This window comes from Sesamum indicum, linkage group LG8 (genome assembly GCF_000512975.1).
Source record: "Sesamum indicum cultivar Zhongzhi No. 13 linkage group LG8, S_indicum_v1.0, whole genome shotgun sequence".
NCBI classification, from domain to species: domain Eukaryota; kingdom Viridiplantae; phylum Streptophyta; class Magnoliopsida; order Lamiales; family Pedaliaceae; genus Sesamum; species Sesamum indicum.
In genome coordinates this window covers 13077459-13094161 of record NC_026152.1, presented here as the reverse complement: position 1 = coordinate 13094161, position 16703 = coordinate 13077459, and the positions used below count along the sequence as shown (strand labels likewise).

Below are 16703 nucleotides of genomic sequence, written 5' to 3'. Positions count from 1 at the left end.
ATTGCCAAAGAAATATTATTTAGTAAATAATCATAGCCGTTTATTTTATATTTTGTAATGATATAGGAATAATATATTTAGAAAATAATAAATAAAATATAAATTCTAAAATATTTAATATGAAAAAGTGAAAATTTGATTATTGTGAAATTATTCAAATTATTTGAAAATTACAAATCAACTTTAGATATGCAATTTTTAAAATAAGGTAAAGTTGAATTAAGATTATTATAATAAGGGTAGCTTAATAAAAAATGACATTGAATTTATTTATAAAAAAATATTGTTTAAAATATTTTTAGTATATAAAATATTTGAAAATCTTATTCGTAAAAAATATTCATTAAACAAGAATAAAAATATTTCTCAAAGTGAGTATTGTGCATTTATTTTAAATTATTAAGTTTACATAAATAAAAATTACTATTAATGATCGCTAATATAGTAGTTTCTTTTCATATTTGATTATTTACAAAAATTATGTATCAGTATTATCAACGTAAAGAAAATTTTTTGAAGGAAAATTATATAAATGGGTAATATAGTAATAAAAATAAAAGATGTATGTTTTGTCTTCTTGACCTTATACTTTTATTTTTTCGCCCAATTTGGGACTAAAATAAAAATTAAACTCTCAAGAGGTTCTGCATGCATTAATGTTTACTTTTCCTCCAATCATTATTTCTAACCAAATACCAAACTTTTTCATATACTCCACCCTCACTTCTACTTTTCTTATACACTCACCGTTCCCAACCGAACAAACCCTTAGTACATTCTTAGTAGGTGTTTACATCACGGTATGGGAACTCGGATTTGAAGTAAAGGATGCTATTAATTTACTATACAACCTAGATATGCTTTATAAATTATTTAATTTAGCTACCTTCATCTTATATATATATATTTTTTATATGTTTTTCAACCATTTTCTTGAAGCAATAAAGGTAAAGTAGGAGTTTCTATCTTACTGTCTATGGGCTATATAATTATTTTATATTTAAGGAAAATATTTATAATTTATGACACAATGTGGATGTATTTATAATTATATTAAATCTCATTAAAAATAAGTATAATTACTCATATATTTATCTTTTAAGTGTTCCTCATTATTTAACATGTATATGCCGCACCATGAGCATCTACGCTGCCTGAAATAAGGACTTAGGCATATTCATGGATCGCTACCCCAGAATCGCCAACATTGCCTCGTTAAAAGCCTTATTACTACGAAGCCCCAATCCACGACGACATAATTTACCCCAAGCAACTCAGTGTACCCTCTCTTCCCCTCTGGCGTGCCACCAAATCCCCCCGTAGCGAGCAATGAACTCCTATGTATATAATAACATATTCTTTTAGATTCAAGAGAATAATTTAATGCATCTTTACCCCAAGCAGTGTACCCTCTCTTCCCCTCTGGCGTGCCACCAAATCCCCCCGTAGCGAGCAATGAACTCCTATGTATATAATAACATAACATATTAGATTCAAGAGAATAATTTAATGCATCTTGTTTAAATTTTTTACTCTTTTTATTAAATTTTTTGGGTTGTAGTCGATTATAACAAGTGAAATTATACTTTCAGTATCATAAAATAGAGGTTCCAAACTTTTAGTCCTCTATTTTAAGAGATTTTTAAAATGGTACTAAAATTAAAAAGTTCAACACATTTAGTCATATGCTTTACAGATTTTTCAAATTGATTTCAAAATTGAGAAAGTTCGACACATTTAGTCCCATAAATCCCGAATATTGAAAGCTAAATGTATCGAATTTTCTCAATTATGAAATTATTTTAAAAATTTTATAAAGCGAACAACTATATTTTGTATAACCTCCTTATCCATGGAAATAAAAGTGGCCATAAGAAATCATGCTTACTTTGAATATGGCAACCTCTTTGAATAATATAAGTTAAGTCATGAATAATTTTATTTATAATTGATATGTTAAATTAATATAATAACTAGATCTTTTGAGTTAGATCTGTCCCGACAAATTTTATACTAAGGAGGGGCAGATATCGAGTCCACCCAAATCTGTCCCAGATGCACCCATTGACACAACTAATGAGGGCCTACAAAGTGTGTCACATGTTACTAGTTATCATTAAAATTGGGTCTTATGACGTCCTAAAACTTTTAGGATTTGTTTGAATAATTTTAAATTATTTTTGAGCTATATTTTACAAAATATTAATAAATTTTATTTTTTAATATGAAATTATTTTCTCAAATTCAAATTAATCCATCCAACACATAATCAGTGTATTGTTTAATTTCTGTGTTTTCTTTTCATATTAAATTATCAAACTTCTTTATTATTCTCTCTCTTCTTAACTTGTAATTTTATCTCTCTTCTTTTGTCGTCATGCTTAACAAATCAGGACGAATCCGAGGCCCATCAAAAGGACTGTTATGGTTATAACATGGGTAAAAATGTGAAATACAATGTTTATTTGGGGTCATTTCATAATTGTTTGAGAATTCGCCTTCCAAATATATTAAAGTTCCGAAAATCACAACACTAAACAATTCCCGATTATTTGATTTGGCTGTTCGGACCACCCAAACCCTCACCTTCTGTCATCTCCTTCCTTCGTGTTTTCTCTTTCTGCATTTTTCAATTGGCTCTCGCAAACCCTAATTCTAGCTCCACGTATACATACATATATGCATACATCTCTCGATTTGCTTTTGGAATCTCTTTTGCTCTGAATTTTTTTGTATTGCCACTCGCTGAATCACTTCTTTCTTTCTCTTTCTCTCTCACTCTCACTATTCGTGTGTTGTGTGTGTGATTTTTGGTCGGAAATTTGTGAAGTATCGATTTGTCGTCATGGCGGAGAGCAAGCTAGATCTTCCGGAGGATCTCATCGCATCTAAGCCGTCCGATCAATCGTGGACTCCAAAAGGTAAATCGCTGTTCTTGATTTCGCGTTGATTTTCGCTGGTTTTGGTTTAGTTTGCGTGGTTGGATTCGACTGTCTTCTGCTGGATTCTGCACTTGGATATATTGATCTGTCTCCGCAATGTAGCTTTCAGTTTAGGTCCTAGGGTTTGGAATCAGGTTCTTCACTTCAGATTTAGTATTTGTTTGTTGCCCTGATTGTAGGTTGAGTCATTCTGCTGGGAATTTGGAAACTCAGTTTAGTTGCTTGCTTTTGGTTGGTTACTTTTTTCTTTCCTGTTGGGAAATTTTATGGCTGTTAATTTTTCCCAATCATAAATATTACTTGAACTTAATTTGAAGTTCAGTTTTATGTTGCTTATGGAATCAGTTGCAATGCCTGGTTGAGTTTCCAGTCCGGCTTGCCTTAAATGCCCTAGTTAGGATTACTATTGTTTTCGTCGTATGTTGATGTATTGTGGTGTTTTGCATGAAGCTTCCATTGGAAATGATGAGGACAAGGGTTTGGTGGCATTACTGGACGAATCCAAGGGTAACTGGTGTTTTTTTTACCAACTTATTCTAGTATAGGAGCATTGTGGTGCAAATATAACTTATACTCTATCTGAGTTGCTGCAGATCAGGCAGTGTCCGAGAGCATTCCATTGTCTCCACAGTGGCTTTATGCGAGGCCAAATGAACCTAAGACGGTAAATATGCAGATAACTGAGTAGCATCCGTTGCCTGATTTCTGAACTGAGAACTGGGTTTGAGCTTTTAGTTGGATGGTTCATGTCTAGTGTATATTTGAAGCCTTTGTGATGGAACTCTGCCATCTCTAATTCTGGTGTAGTTGCAGATGCATGATGTCAATCCTTTTATGAATCTAACTGGTGTGAAAATCTCAGATCTCCTTTATTCTTTTCTTCTTTGTGGGGAATATGTTTTTTTCTTAAAAAAAAGAAGTTGACCTTGTCTGGTTCATGTCTTGTTCAGAAGTTACAGATGCGCTTATTTCATCTGACTTTTGTTATTGCAGTTATCACTGGAACTCTTGAGTGTATAATTATGGACCCGTATGTTTTGAAACTAGCTAGTTTGACAATGTGAAATCCAGAAAAATTGGCTATTTTGTCATGCATATATACTTTGCTACAGCTGCATTGCTGCATTCTTGTGGCTTTGACATTGAGCAACCAACCAGCTACATCAGGAATCCTGTTTCACTTATCTTTATTGTTTATAGGGCTAGTCAGACTTGCATGCTAAAACCTGTCTCCTTTCCTATGTAGTTTTTACATTACTATTTTGTGTAGTGTTCTTTGTCTCTTTTATCTGGTTCTTGTCTTGTCTTGTGCAGAAGTTACAGATGCGCTTATTTCATCTGAGTTTTGTTATTGCAGTAACTCTTGAGTGTATAATTATGGACCCGAATGTTTTGAAACTAGCTAGTTTGACAATGTGAATCCAGTATTGGCTATTTTGTCATGCATATATACTTTGCTACGGCTGCATTCTTGTGGCTTTGACATTGAGCAACCAACCAGCTACATCAGGAATCCTGTTTTGTTTGGCGCTCAGAAGCAACTGAGGACAAAAAGGATTGGAGAAGAATTGCTCCAGAACCTGATAGTGGACGCCGCTGGCGTGAAGAAGAAAGGGAAACTGGGATACTTGGTCGAAGGGATCGCAGGAAGATGGATAGACGGGTTGACAACGCTCCAGGCAGAGAAACAACTGAAAATAGATCTTTGCCCGCCACTGACAGATGGCATGATGTTAGTAGCCGCAACTCTGGGCATGAAACGAGGCGTGACAAATGGTCTTTAAGATGGGGTCCTGATGACAAAGAAAAGGATGCTCGGGTGGAGAAAAGGACAGATGTAGAGAAGGAAGAGTCCCAGGGTGAGAGCCAATCATTTGTGTCTAATAGCCGTTCTGTTCCTGAACGCGATTCAGATTCTCGTGATAAGTGGAGGCCTCGACACAGGATGGAGGGAAATTCTGGCGGGTTGGGTTTTCGCGCTGCACCAGGATTTGGACTTGAAAGGGGACGAGTTGAGGGCTCAAATACGGGCTTTACTGTAGGGCGTGGCAGGTTGAGTGTTTCTCTTGTAAGACCGCCATCTGTGGTTCCAATTGGTGTTGCTCAGTATGACAAGAGTGAAAATGTTCCTGGAAAACCCCTCTCTGTTGGAACATTTGTTTACCCAAGGGCCAAACTACTTGACATATACCGTAAGCAAAGACTTGATTCATCCCTTGCCCGCATGCCTGACAATTGGGAGGAAGTTCCTCCAATAACTCAATTAGATGCTATTGAACCTTTCGCTTTTGTTGCTCCTGATGCTGAGCAGGAGGTGAGCTTTGCAAATTACAGGCATATTCTTTATATGTTTGCTATTATACATGAATTCCTTGGTGCTGTTAGATTGACTATCTGTGGAAATGTGATGAGCTCCTCTTTTGTTCTAGGCTATCCTGAATGACATATGGAAGGGTAAAATAATAAACAGTGGAGCCTCATACAGTTCGTTTAGGAAGGGCGGATCAATTGATGATGTTTCAGGTCAGTCTTTAGAAAGAGATTTATGGTAATTTAGTTAGTCTTTTTTTGTTTCTCTAATTTCCTATTGGTTATGTTATAATCCTTGGTTTGTATTCTTTGTAGAATTGGGAGAAGAATTGAACATTGGAAGACAGGTTTCCCTCACTGCTGATGTCATCAAAGAGATACCAGATAACCTTGTGAAAGCTTCAGTCGATCTTCATAAAGCTACAGTTGACAGCATCTTCTACGATAATATGCCTAAAACAGGTATCCCAAGTCAATGAGTATTAGACTGGTCTTTAAAATGTTATGTAGAATGACCTTCCGAGTTTTATCTGAAAGAAACTATTTTATCCTTACTTCAGAGAGAACTGCTGATCACAAAGAGCAATATGAAATTTCAGAGGCTATAAACAGAAAAGAACTGGATGTTGGTAGCGTAAAATCTCTGAATGGTGCTCAGTCTGATGCCTTTCAGCTCAAGGTAACAGGTTCTGCTGTTAATCAGCAGCCTCTGTTAGATAGTGCCAAATCTGCTACATCATTTGATGCTAACAACAATCTTCCCGGTGAATCGAACTCCCTCTTTGCTATGCCAACATCGGACCAGTATTGGGATGGACAGCTACATGAGATTGGAAGCAGAACCAATGAATATCAGCTGAATAGAGGAATTCCTCCAGAGGAATTAAGTTTGTATTATCGGGATCCTCAAGGGGAAATCCAGGGACCTTTTCTTGGAGTGGATATCATTTCATGGTTTGAGCAAGGCTTTTTTGGGACTGATTTACCTGTACGTTTGGAAGATGCTCCTGATGAGTCACCATTCCGGGAATTGGGAGATGTTATGCCTCACTTGAAATTCGGACATGAGCATGATGGTGGATCTGATTCCATTCCTTCAGTAGTGGATGGCTCAGGCTGGCAACCTGATTGCAGTGCTACCTCTGTACAGCACGGTCAATCGAAGTTATCTGAAAATCAACGTTTGTCAAAACACTTGTACTCCCAAGGAGAAGATTTCCATGATGAAGGTTTGGCTGATAGTTACTAATATACACTATCTTTTACTATTTAAATTGCTTCTGAGCTCTAATTCTTTTAACTGCCATTTTTGGTCAAACAGAAATCGTGTTCCCTGGGAGACCCGGAAGTGGTGGCAGTGCTGTAGGGAAGATTTCTAGAGGATATGGCGAACCTGCTACAAGTAGTGGCAACAAGGCTTATCTTACTAATGAACTGACAGACTCTGGTATGTCAGATCAAAAAGGCAGCAAGATGCATCCTCTTGGTTTGTTATGGTCTGAGCTTGAAAGTACTTATGGAAGAAATGATCATACACCTCAATTTGGTGGAGGTGCACAGGACAAGATTATTAACCCTGCTTCTGGAAGGATCGCTCCTTTTAATGCGATGCCTGATGCTACCCGTGCCCCTGAGGCATGGAGCGATGTTTATGGAAGCAGTGCGCTTTCTGATTCCAACTTGTATCAAGATGTCTTGGACGCTCGCCACTCTTCAGGGATGGACCAAGAATTTAACCGCTTTGATTTAGCAGAGAAGCTATTGCCTCAGCAACTTCAGCAGCAGCATCTTCAGTCACATAGTATGATGCCTCCTCATAACACACACTTCAACGAAGTAATGCTAGAGGGGGACCCAAGTCTGAGTTTGATGCACCACAACAAGCTTGCCAGTCAAACAGCACGAGACATGGAACACATCGTGGCCCTTCAGTTGCAACAGCAGAGGCAGCTACAACTTCAACAACAGCAGCAGCTGCAGAAACAACAACATTTTCACCAACAGCAAATCTTGTTGAAAGAGCAACAGCAGTCTCAGGCCAGACAGCTTCTTCTTGAGCAGCTGTTGCAGAGTCAGTTGCGTGAATCTGGTCGTGGACAGTCGCATATGGATGCTCTTAGATCTAATGCTGCTCTTGAACAGGCCATACTGAAGCAACAAATTCTGAATGATCTGCAACAGCGCTCCCAATTTCCTTCAAGGCATCCAGATCCGTCCCTCGAGCTGCTAATTCAAGCAAAATTTGGTCAAATGCCTCATCAAGGGCATCAAAACGATTTACTGGAGCTCTTGTCACATGGAAGGCATGGACAGATTTACCCCCTGGATCAACAGATTATTCAGCAAGATCAGCTGCATGGGAGTCAGTTACCTTTGGGGCTGAGGCAGCGATTGGAAATGGAAGAAGAAATGCAAATGGGTCGTGGGTGGCCCCTTGATGAAGCTAGTCAGTTCCACAGAAATCCTGCTGCCTCTCATAGAGCTATCTCTGCTGGATTCAGCCCTCTTGATTTTTATTCCCAACAATTACCACCTTCCGAGGAGCATATCAGCCATCTTGGGCGGAATCTTTCAGTACAAGATAGACTTCAACCTGGTCTCTATGACCCTGGCATGTTGCCTTTTGAGCGCGCAATGTCATTGCCGGGTGGAGCAGCTGGGGTAAATCGTGATGTTGTGAATTCAATGGCTCGTGCTCAAGGTCTAGAATTGCAGGAGCAGATTGCGCGGATGCACCCTGGTAGTCAAGTTGATGGGTTCTCATCTGGTATTTACTCGCAGCATACCAACCACCCTTTAATTCCAAATCAATTCCATGCTTCACACCTGGATGCTACGGAGGGTCATTGGTCTGAGAATAATGGTCAATCATCAAATGACTGGATGGAGTCAAGACTTCAACAACTACATCTTCACAATGAGAGGCAGAGAAGGGAATTGGAAGCCAGAAGGAGTACTGATGATCATAGTTTGTGGATGTCCTCTGGAAATGATGACAATTCAAAACGATTGCTTATGGAATTACTGCATCAGAAATCTGGGCACCCGTCAAGTGAACAGTTTGATTTGGTTAATGGAATACCACATGACAGAAGGCCCCCTTCGGATCACCGTTCTGGCACAAGCATGGCAAACCAGTCATTTAGTGTTGTTGCAGATCAAGAATCAGGTTTCAGCAATTCCTTCACTGTTGGGTCTTTTGGTTCTGATTCTGGTGTACAGCCTCAGAGTCGACTGTCTGAGGGGATAACAAATGTTCTCGAAATCGGTGGATTGCCTTATAGATCTAAAGATGTAGCAGAAGTTGCAGGAGAACCATTTGTTTCCCGAACTGGTGAAACCGCTCAGGTAAGCAATGACAATTTTACCATGAAAAACAAGGCAGCCAAAAGACTGACTTCCTCTAATGGGGAAGAACAAAGAGTCCTCATCAATGAATGTAACATTCAGGGAATGACTTCAGAGCCTCAAGAAGGATTAGTGGAGCGGGCTGCCTTGCCTTCTGTGGATAGAGTCGAGATGCCGGTGAATGTCCTCAGCAAGCATAATTCACTTGATCATTGATGAAGTCGCCATCCAGAATTTACAGACATACAAAGAAAAGAAATTTGTTGACATTAGCAAGGAGGATCTGGAGCTTGGTTAGTAAAGTTTTTATGCTCTTTGATTATGACTCGGCAGAGCAATATAAATCAGTTGTTATGTAACACCTCCCCCCCCCCCCCCCGCCAGTCTCATCTGACATGTAGAATTATCTACGAGAGCCAAAAGAAATCCTGATCTGTGGAAATATAGATCATGTTGGATTTACAGTGAACTGGATACTCTGCTTAATTCTTGTTCTTCAAGAGTCAATCTTTGTTTGCTTTTTGCAATATCTCTTCACTGGGCGAGGATTTATGGACATGTGGATATATTTAACCTGGTGTCTTTTCACAAATATATAGATCTTTCTTGCTTCGAATCCTTTCTTTGTCTGAGATTACTGCCCTTTTCGAATTTCTCATTTATCCATTTCTTACATGTATTACTGTAACTAGGTTGCGATCGTCCAGTTCAAAAGCACCAGACAATGTATTGCTGCGGCGTCCACCTGTCTCACGAGCTGCATCTTCTCACGAAGGGTTGTCGGAGGTGACTGCTGATCGTGTCGCCAGAGGGAAAAGCCTTTCAAATACTGTACCTCCTGATGGTAGGACAGGAGTCTTGCGTGTTTTCTCTTGTACCATAGCAATTTCCCTACGTTGCCCTTCTTTTCACCTAAGTGGAGTTTGTTGATTCACATAGTGCTCTATCTTTTGTGCCTTCCTATTTACATGCTAGAGTTTTTCTTGCTTGTAGGAGTGAGACGAGAACCAGGAGTTAATGTAGGGAACACGGATGCATCTGGGAGAAGAGATGCACAATTTCGACGAACATCCTCCTGCAACGATGCCGATGTACTGGAGACATCATTCAGCGACATGCTGAAAAGCAGTGCTAAGAAGGCAGCACCTCAAGAAACCCATGCTTCGGCAGGGGCAGCAGAGTCGTCGGACGGGATGCCTGGCGGTCGAAACAACAAAAAGAAGGGGAAGAAAGGTAGACAGATAGACCCTGCTCTTCTTGGGTTCAAGGTGACTAGCAACCGTATTATGATGGGCGAAATACAGCGGATAGACGACTAATGGTGAAGGTAAATATATTGTACTGATCATGTTCACAATCACTGTACAGGGTTCAGTTTTGTAGGTTAATAGGAATAGAACATTACAAATACCTCATCCTCTGAGGGTTGGTGTAAATACAAGTGCACTCACTATCGATAACGGTGCACCTCCTCAGGTTTGAATAATTGCATTCATTACGTTTTATTTGTGGTGTTGTGTAAGGGATTAGGGATAGATGTCTGATAGAAAATGATGCCTCTGCTATTTACAAAATAGACAAAGAAAGATCAATGGAATTTCAATTATAAATTTTTTTTGTAACTGAAGGGGATTGGGGTATGAGAATCGAGGTGGTGGTAGCGGTGGGCATATTAATGTGGAACAAGAGAAAAAGAGAAGAAAAGTAAATTATGAAAGTAAAATGAAGGGATAATTACACTCTTCATTCATGTCTCACTTAATTTTGATATGTTCATTTATTTTTGAAATTTTAAATTAATTAACTAATTACTTCTTAACTTCTTCATTTATCATGATTTTCATAACTATCTTTTCGTGGTTATTTTCTTCATGCATTTTTTTAATTTCCTACATTATTTATTGTCTTTGTTTGTCAATTTTTTTTTATAAATCAAATTATTTTTCTTAATTTATTATCTTAATATATATTTTTAACAACTTTTTTTATCTAAAAAAACTAATAATACAATTCATAAAAGTATTTTATATTAATTTATTTTAAAAAATTATGCACATATATAGGATGTGTCATACTTACTAGTATATATTTGTCTGTCAATGGATGGGTATCGCCCTACTCGGACCCAGATCTAACAAATACCTGTAGCAATTTTTTAATACCCTACTCATACACTATCTTATGATATACCCAGGGGTTTTACCCAAATTATACCCTAAAAAATTGGTAGAGTTTGAGTCTTACTCATTTGAAACCAACTTAATTTTTTCTCTTTTACAATTTGTTTAAATTTTTTACTTTTAAGCCAAACGCTGTATGTTACTAAATTAATTTTTGGTGGATTTTCATGATCCATCGATCAATAAAATAAAATTAATATTTAAAATTTCAATATGTGCAAATTAATCATCGTTGAAACTTAAATAATGAACTTGATTTTGTTTAAATGATATACCAATATTTGTTTTAAATAAGAATCTTAAATTTGTTCAAATAATGGACGGGTAATATTATTTGATTATAAAATCAAGACAAATTCAAAATAAGAATGAAGACATAAGAATTGGTAAAAATTGATGAAATTAAGTATAATATATCTAACTTTCATTTGGATCTCTTAATTATCATTTGAATTTGAATTTGCATTCAACTTTGATTTGATGAAATTTTAATAATTTGACTCAAACAAATTTTATTTATTTCGTATATTATTCAAATTTAATTAAATTACATTTTATCCGTATTTTTTTTATTTATTAAATGTCAAGTTAAGTTTTGCTTAATTTGATCATAAAATTAATTTTGAGTGGTTATGAAATCAATATGCAAAGTTCTAACATATTTGGTTAAAAATTCAACAAGTAATTAATATAAATGAAATATGTAATGAAATAGTTATATACTACTTATTTTTTTAAAAATATTAAACAAATTTAGTTGGTTGTGTTACTAAAAGTTTTACAAAGTCAAATTTAAAGTAATGGATGAATGAACATCTTGAGGTATTTGATCATATCAATACTTATAGGTGTTTAGGGTATTAGGTCAGTACCCATACCTATGAGTATTTTAAGGTATTAGACCTGTTATAAATATGGCCCAAAACCCGGAAGCCCAAACCTACAAGCCCACAACCCACTTGGAGGCCCACCCGACTACCCAGTCCAACCCGACTACCCGACCCGGTTATTCCTCTTAAATACTCTCTTCTCTCAAAACCCTAATCAGATATTTCTATATCTCTCTACTCTCTTCTCCCTTACTCCGCCGACTCTCCTTCTACCTCCCCTACTTGCCGATTAAAGTATGGCGGTTAGAATCGCCACCGTCCGGCGGTTTTCTGAAGCCAATCTAATGGCTTCAAGAAAACCGCCAAACGGTTGTACCCCTTCGACAGTTACCTGAGACTCTATAAAAGGGGGTTCTCTTTTCCCCGCTCGGAGCGCGAACTGAAATCTGTTTTCTGATATTCTTCTCCTTCGACATATCTCTGTGATATCTTCTGTGTGATTCTCTGAGTGTAGTGACGGGTCTGTGTGACTCGAGGTTGTTTGGGTAGTTCGAGAGGTGTAACCGTGGGATTGTAAGGGCTGGTTTGGGAACGGTACTTTGTGGTGACCGCGTCCCTTTTACTCTTGGATCTGGCTTTAACCTGAGCCACTTTCAAACAGTGCATTTATCTTTCCCTTCCGTTGTATTTTTTACGATTCTGCAGTTCTTATTCGGGTTGTATTTTTAAGGAGTTCATACTCCAATATTGCTGTAATAGTTGTTAGGATTTCTCTGTGAAACGATGAGTATCACTGGAGGATTATACCCTACAGTGGTATCAGAGCCGACTCTCTGATCTGTGCTGATCCTGGTGGCGGTAAACTTTCGAAAAACCCCTCCTCTGGTTTTCATTCCTTTCTGTTTTTCCCTGCTTATATTACTGTCGTTATTATTCCTTTATATTACTCCTGTTTGCCGTGGTGAAACCCCCTAATATCCCTCCTGGCCGGACCCCTGAGGTCGTCGGGTATCTGGACGGGACTTAGGCTGGTGAGCCTCGGTTCTATTACACCTGCTCTTATTTCTGTTTTGACTATTTACCGTTAGTACGTCTACTTATCTTGAGTTTCTCCGTGGATGTTTGATAACTGATTTACTGCTGTTTTTATATCTGCTATTTCGTGTATGGTGTTGCTCTTTACCTGTATAATCTTGTGATTTTCTTTTGCTTACTCTGTTTTATTATTGATAATTCCGAGTCCTGTAGTGCTGTGTAAAACCTGTTTTTAAAATTTACTGTTCTGGGATCTTTTTGTCTTATTAAAAACCCCGAGACTGTTTTCCTCTAAAATCTTTTCAAAATGGCTGGTTATAGCCTTCAACCATTTGACGGGAAAACCGACTTCTCTATATGGCAACAAAAGATGAAAGGCATTCTTATTCAACAAAAAGTTTTCAAAGCCATTGATGGCAAATACCCTGAAAATATTTCTGAGGAAAAGAAACAAGAAAATGATGAATTTGCATATTCCTCTATTGTTTTGAATCTATCCGATACCATTTTACGAAAAGTTGGAAAATTGGAATCATCAAAAGCTTTGTGGGATAAATTAGAGGAATTGTTTACTGAAATCTCTCTTCCTAATAAATTGTTTCTGCTGAAAAATTTTTTTAGATATAAACTTGATTTGTCCAAGAATATTGATGAAAACCTTGATGACTTCACTAAGCTAATTCAAGATATTAAACTTGCTGGTGATAAATACATTGATGAATATTCCCCCATTGTTCTTCTAAATGCAATCCCTGAATCTTATTCCGACGTGAAAGCTGCTATCAAATATGGTAGAGATAGTATTAATTTAGAAACTGTAGTAAATGGACTTAAGAGTAAAGAACTAGATCTTAAAGTCAATAAACCTAGCCAAAATCATTATGAAATTAATTCCGTTAGGGGTAGAACAAGATTTAGGAACTTTAATTCTCGGTATAACAGTAGGAGCAGAAATAAAAATAAAAACAATAAGAGTAAGTCTAGAACACGAGAGACAAACCTTAGAGATGACAAAATCAGAGATAGACGATGTTACAATTGTGGAACCAAAGGCCATTATATAAAAGACTGTAGAAAACCTAGACGTGAGAATAGGGATAGAAATTATGATGATAAAGAAAAAATCAGTAATGTGTCTATTGAGTCAAATGGTGAAGTTTTTGTTGTTTATGAAGCAAATTCTGTGAGTACTTTTGACATGCATGAATGGCTTATAGATTCCGGTTGCACATTTCATATGAGTCCTTTCAAAGACATTTTCACAAACTTGAAATATGAGCACGTTGGTTTTGTTTCAATGGAAAATGAGAAAAAAATGTGAAATCAAGGGTCTAGGTGACATCTCACTATGTTTTGAAGGTTATAAAATGCTTTTGAAAAATGTCAGATACGTTCCTGACTTGAGTCATAACCTCATATCATGTGCTGCATTAAAAGAAAATGGTTTAGAAGGTAGGTGGGGCAAATGCCTCATGAAAATTATGAAAGGCTCATTAGTTGTTTTCAAAGCTGAACGAAAATGAAATCTTTACATATGCACTGCATCTTATGATAACCTTGCTGCATCAGTCTCTGTGTGTGATTTAACTTCCTTATGGCATAAGAGATTAGGCCACATTAGCCAAAAAGGTCTTGATCTTTTAAAAAGAGATGGTGTTTTAAATGATAAAGTAGATAAAATGGACTTTTGTGATGAATGTGTTATGGGTAAACAACATAGAGTACATTTTCCTACCTCCCCATCCCCAAACCCATCTATGTCCCCATGTATTTTAGACTATGTGCATTAGACTATGTGCATGCAGATGTTTGGGGTCCTAGTACTGTACCCACCCATGGTGGAAATCGCTATTTCCTCTCTATTATTGATAACTTCTCTCGTAAAGTTTTTGTCTTTCTTATGAAACATAAATCTGAAGTTTATTAGCACATATATCATTATAAAATGTTATCACCTACATTGTCCAATTGTGTTCGCCAACTTGCTTTTTGCAGAATAGCCTCATATTGCAATTAATTTTAAATAGATATAAAATAGAAAATAAGTAAGAAAAGATTGTCTCACATGCATGCTGCTGGTTAAACAACCAAATCTCATGAAATGGTTTAAAGACAGAGAAATAAAATACAGCAAAGTTCGAATATAATTTTGCAAAGAAACTCATTTAATAGAAAATTAAGATGGAGTTTTGAAGTGTTAATTCAAGCATGCATGTCGTGTTCACTAAAAAAGTTGCAATTTTCTTATTTCCAGGACTGACAAAGAAAGAGCCTAATTATACCTTGAACCACCAGCATTTTATTTTTTTCCTTGATGTTCTCCAGCACATCAACGAGGACATAGGTTGCTCCATTGCAAACCTGATGAAAATATATGGCTATAAAACAGAAAAGTATAAATTGAAGAATCCAAAGGCCGTTATTAGGAATGTGAATAATGCAGGTACCTCATCTAAAGCATTATCTAGAAGCTCGGCGAAAGCTGGAAAATTACAGGCCATGGGCAAAATTACCAACTTTAAAAAAAAAATTGAAGATATTATAACAGATAGAATAACACTTCATTATTCACCTCCCAGAGCCCATTTATGGCTGGTAGCATTTGAATGCAGGAATTTAGGATGAACCCTGATATGATCCATGTCCGCTGCAAAATTGATGAACACTATAATTGTTAACTAGATTAATAATGTGAAAATAATTATTAATTGGTCATGCACAGAGGTGAAGTTTTAAGTTTCCTCCTTATCAGCATAAAACATTTCAAGTAATATTTCATAAAGTCAAAATAAATAAAAATAATAATTGAACAAATTCAAATCCATTACAATTCAGTTAGCCAGTAATTGATATATATATAGAATTATGTGTCTGTGACAAAAAACAATAGCACTGCAATATAAACAAAATTAAGAAAATGCAGCAGTATAAACTAGAGCTATAAGAAGAAAGGTCGAGTTGAGTCTGAGTCAAATCCATATAAGGCTTGTCACTTGCAGCCAGCAGCACTATACAAGTAGCTCCATGCATCAATGAGATATAAACAGATGATAATTCAGTAGTACTTCATACGCATCAAGAATAATAAAATGTTACTAGATCTTAATACTAAACATAGTGTAACAATCTGTCAAAATGATGCTCGAAATTTAAAGAAATTTAAAGCTAAAAAGGAGTCAAAAGACTAAAATCTCTTATATATTATCTCCTTTACGCGAAATACGCATACAATCTTTCCTCAAAGTTTACAGTAAACATTAGTCCACTGATCATGAATATTGAACTTCACAGAAAAAGAATAACCACCACCCTTTATCAAAAAAAAAGTTCAATTTTATAGGCCTCATTAAAAAAAAGGCAAAATTGCAAAATTAGTCCTGTAAGTATAGGGGGGTGGCAAAATTAATCCTGCAACTACTGAACTGGCAATTTTAGTCCTATATGTTTTCATTTAGTGGCAATTTTGGTCCTTCCGGCCAAAATTACCCAAAAATTAGCCGGAAAAATTGGGGTTTAGGGTTTCGGTTGCCAACTGGTCTCTACTTAAACACGTGACATCTTACATGGCTGCTGACTGGTAATTCTGGTCGGAAGGACCAAAATTGCTACTAAATTAAAGTATATAGGACTAAAATTGCCACTAAAATAAAACATTAAGGAGAAGTCGTGGATGTAACGTTGATGGAAACTGATCGGAGGGATGTGTGCGCCATGGGGAGCGAACACAAAGGTGTTGGTCCGCCAACCAGATAATCGCTGGTGATGGAGATATGACGGAAAAATCAATGGTGGGCGCGGAGAAAAAGTGACGAAAATAAAAATGAAGAGGACTGACCGAATAGTTGATGAAAATGGATGGGCTTGGGTGCAATCAACTCGCCGGAGGATGGGGAGTTGATTGGTGGTGGTCTCGAACAGTGGGTAGGTCGGACGGCGGTGAATTGAGAAGAGAAAGAAAATAAATCTAGGTTTTAGGATAAGACTATAATCAACAATTGGGGGCATGTTTGAACTCTGATTGAAACACATGCTATAGGGTTGGAATCAGCGTAGGATGG

General features: G+C 36.8%; 1 protein-coding gene across 1 annotated transcript in view; it reads left to right on the top strand.

Annotated features, from left to right (window-relative positions):
• The window catches only part of LOC105168683, a 28748-nt gene continuing 14574 nt past the window's right edge, over positions 2530-16703 (top strand). Inside the window, 3 exon segments of the mRNA XM_020695648.1 lie at positions 2530-2921; positions 3393-3449; positions 3536-3606. Coding sequence (XP_020551307.1) covers positions 2846-2921; positions 3393-3449; positions 3536-3606 — 204 coding nt within the window. The 5' untranslated portion in view covers positions 2530-2845.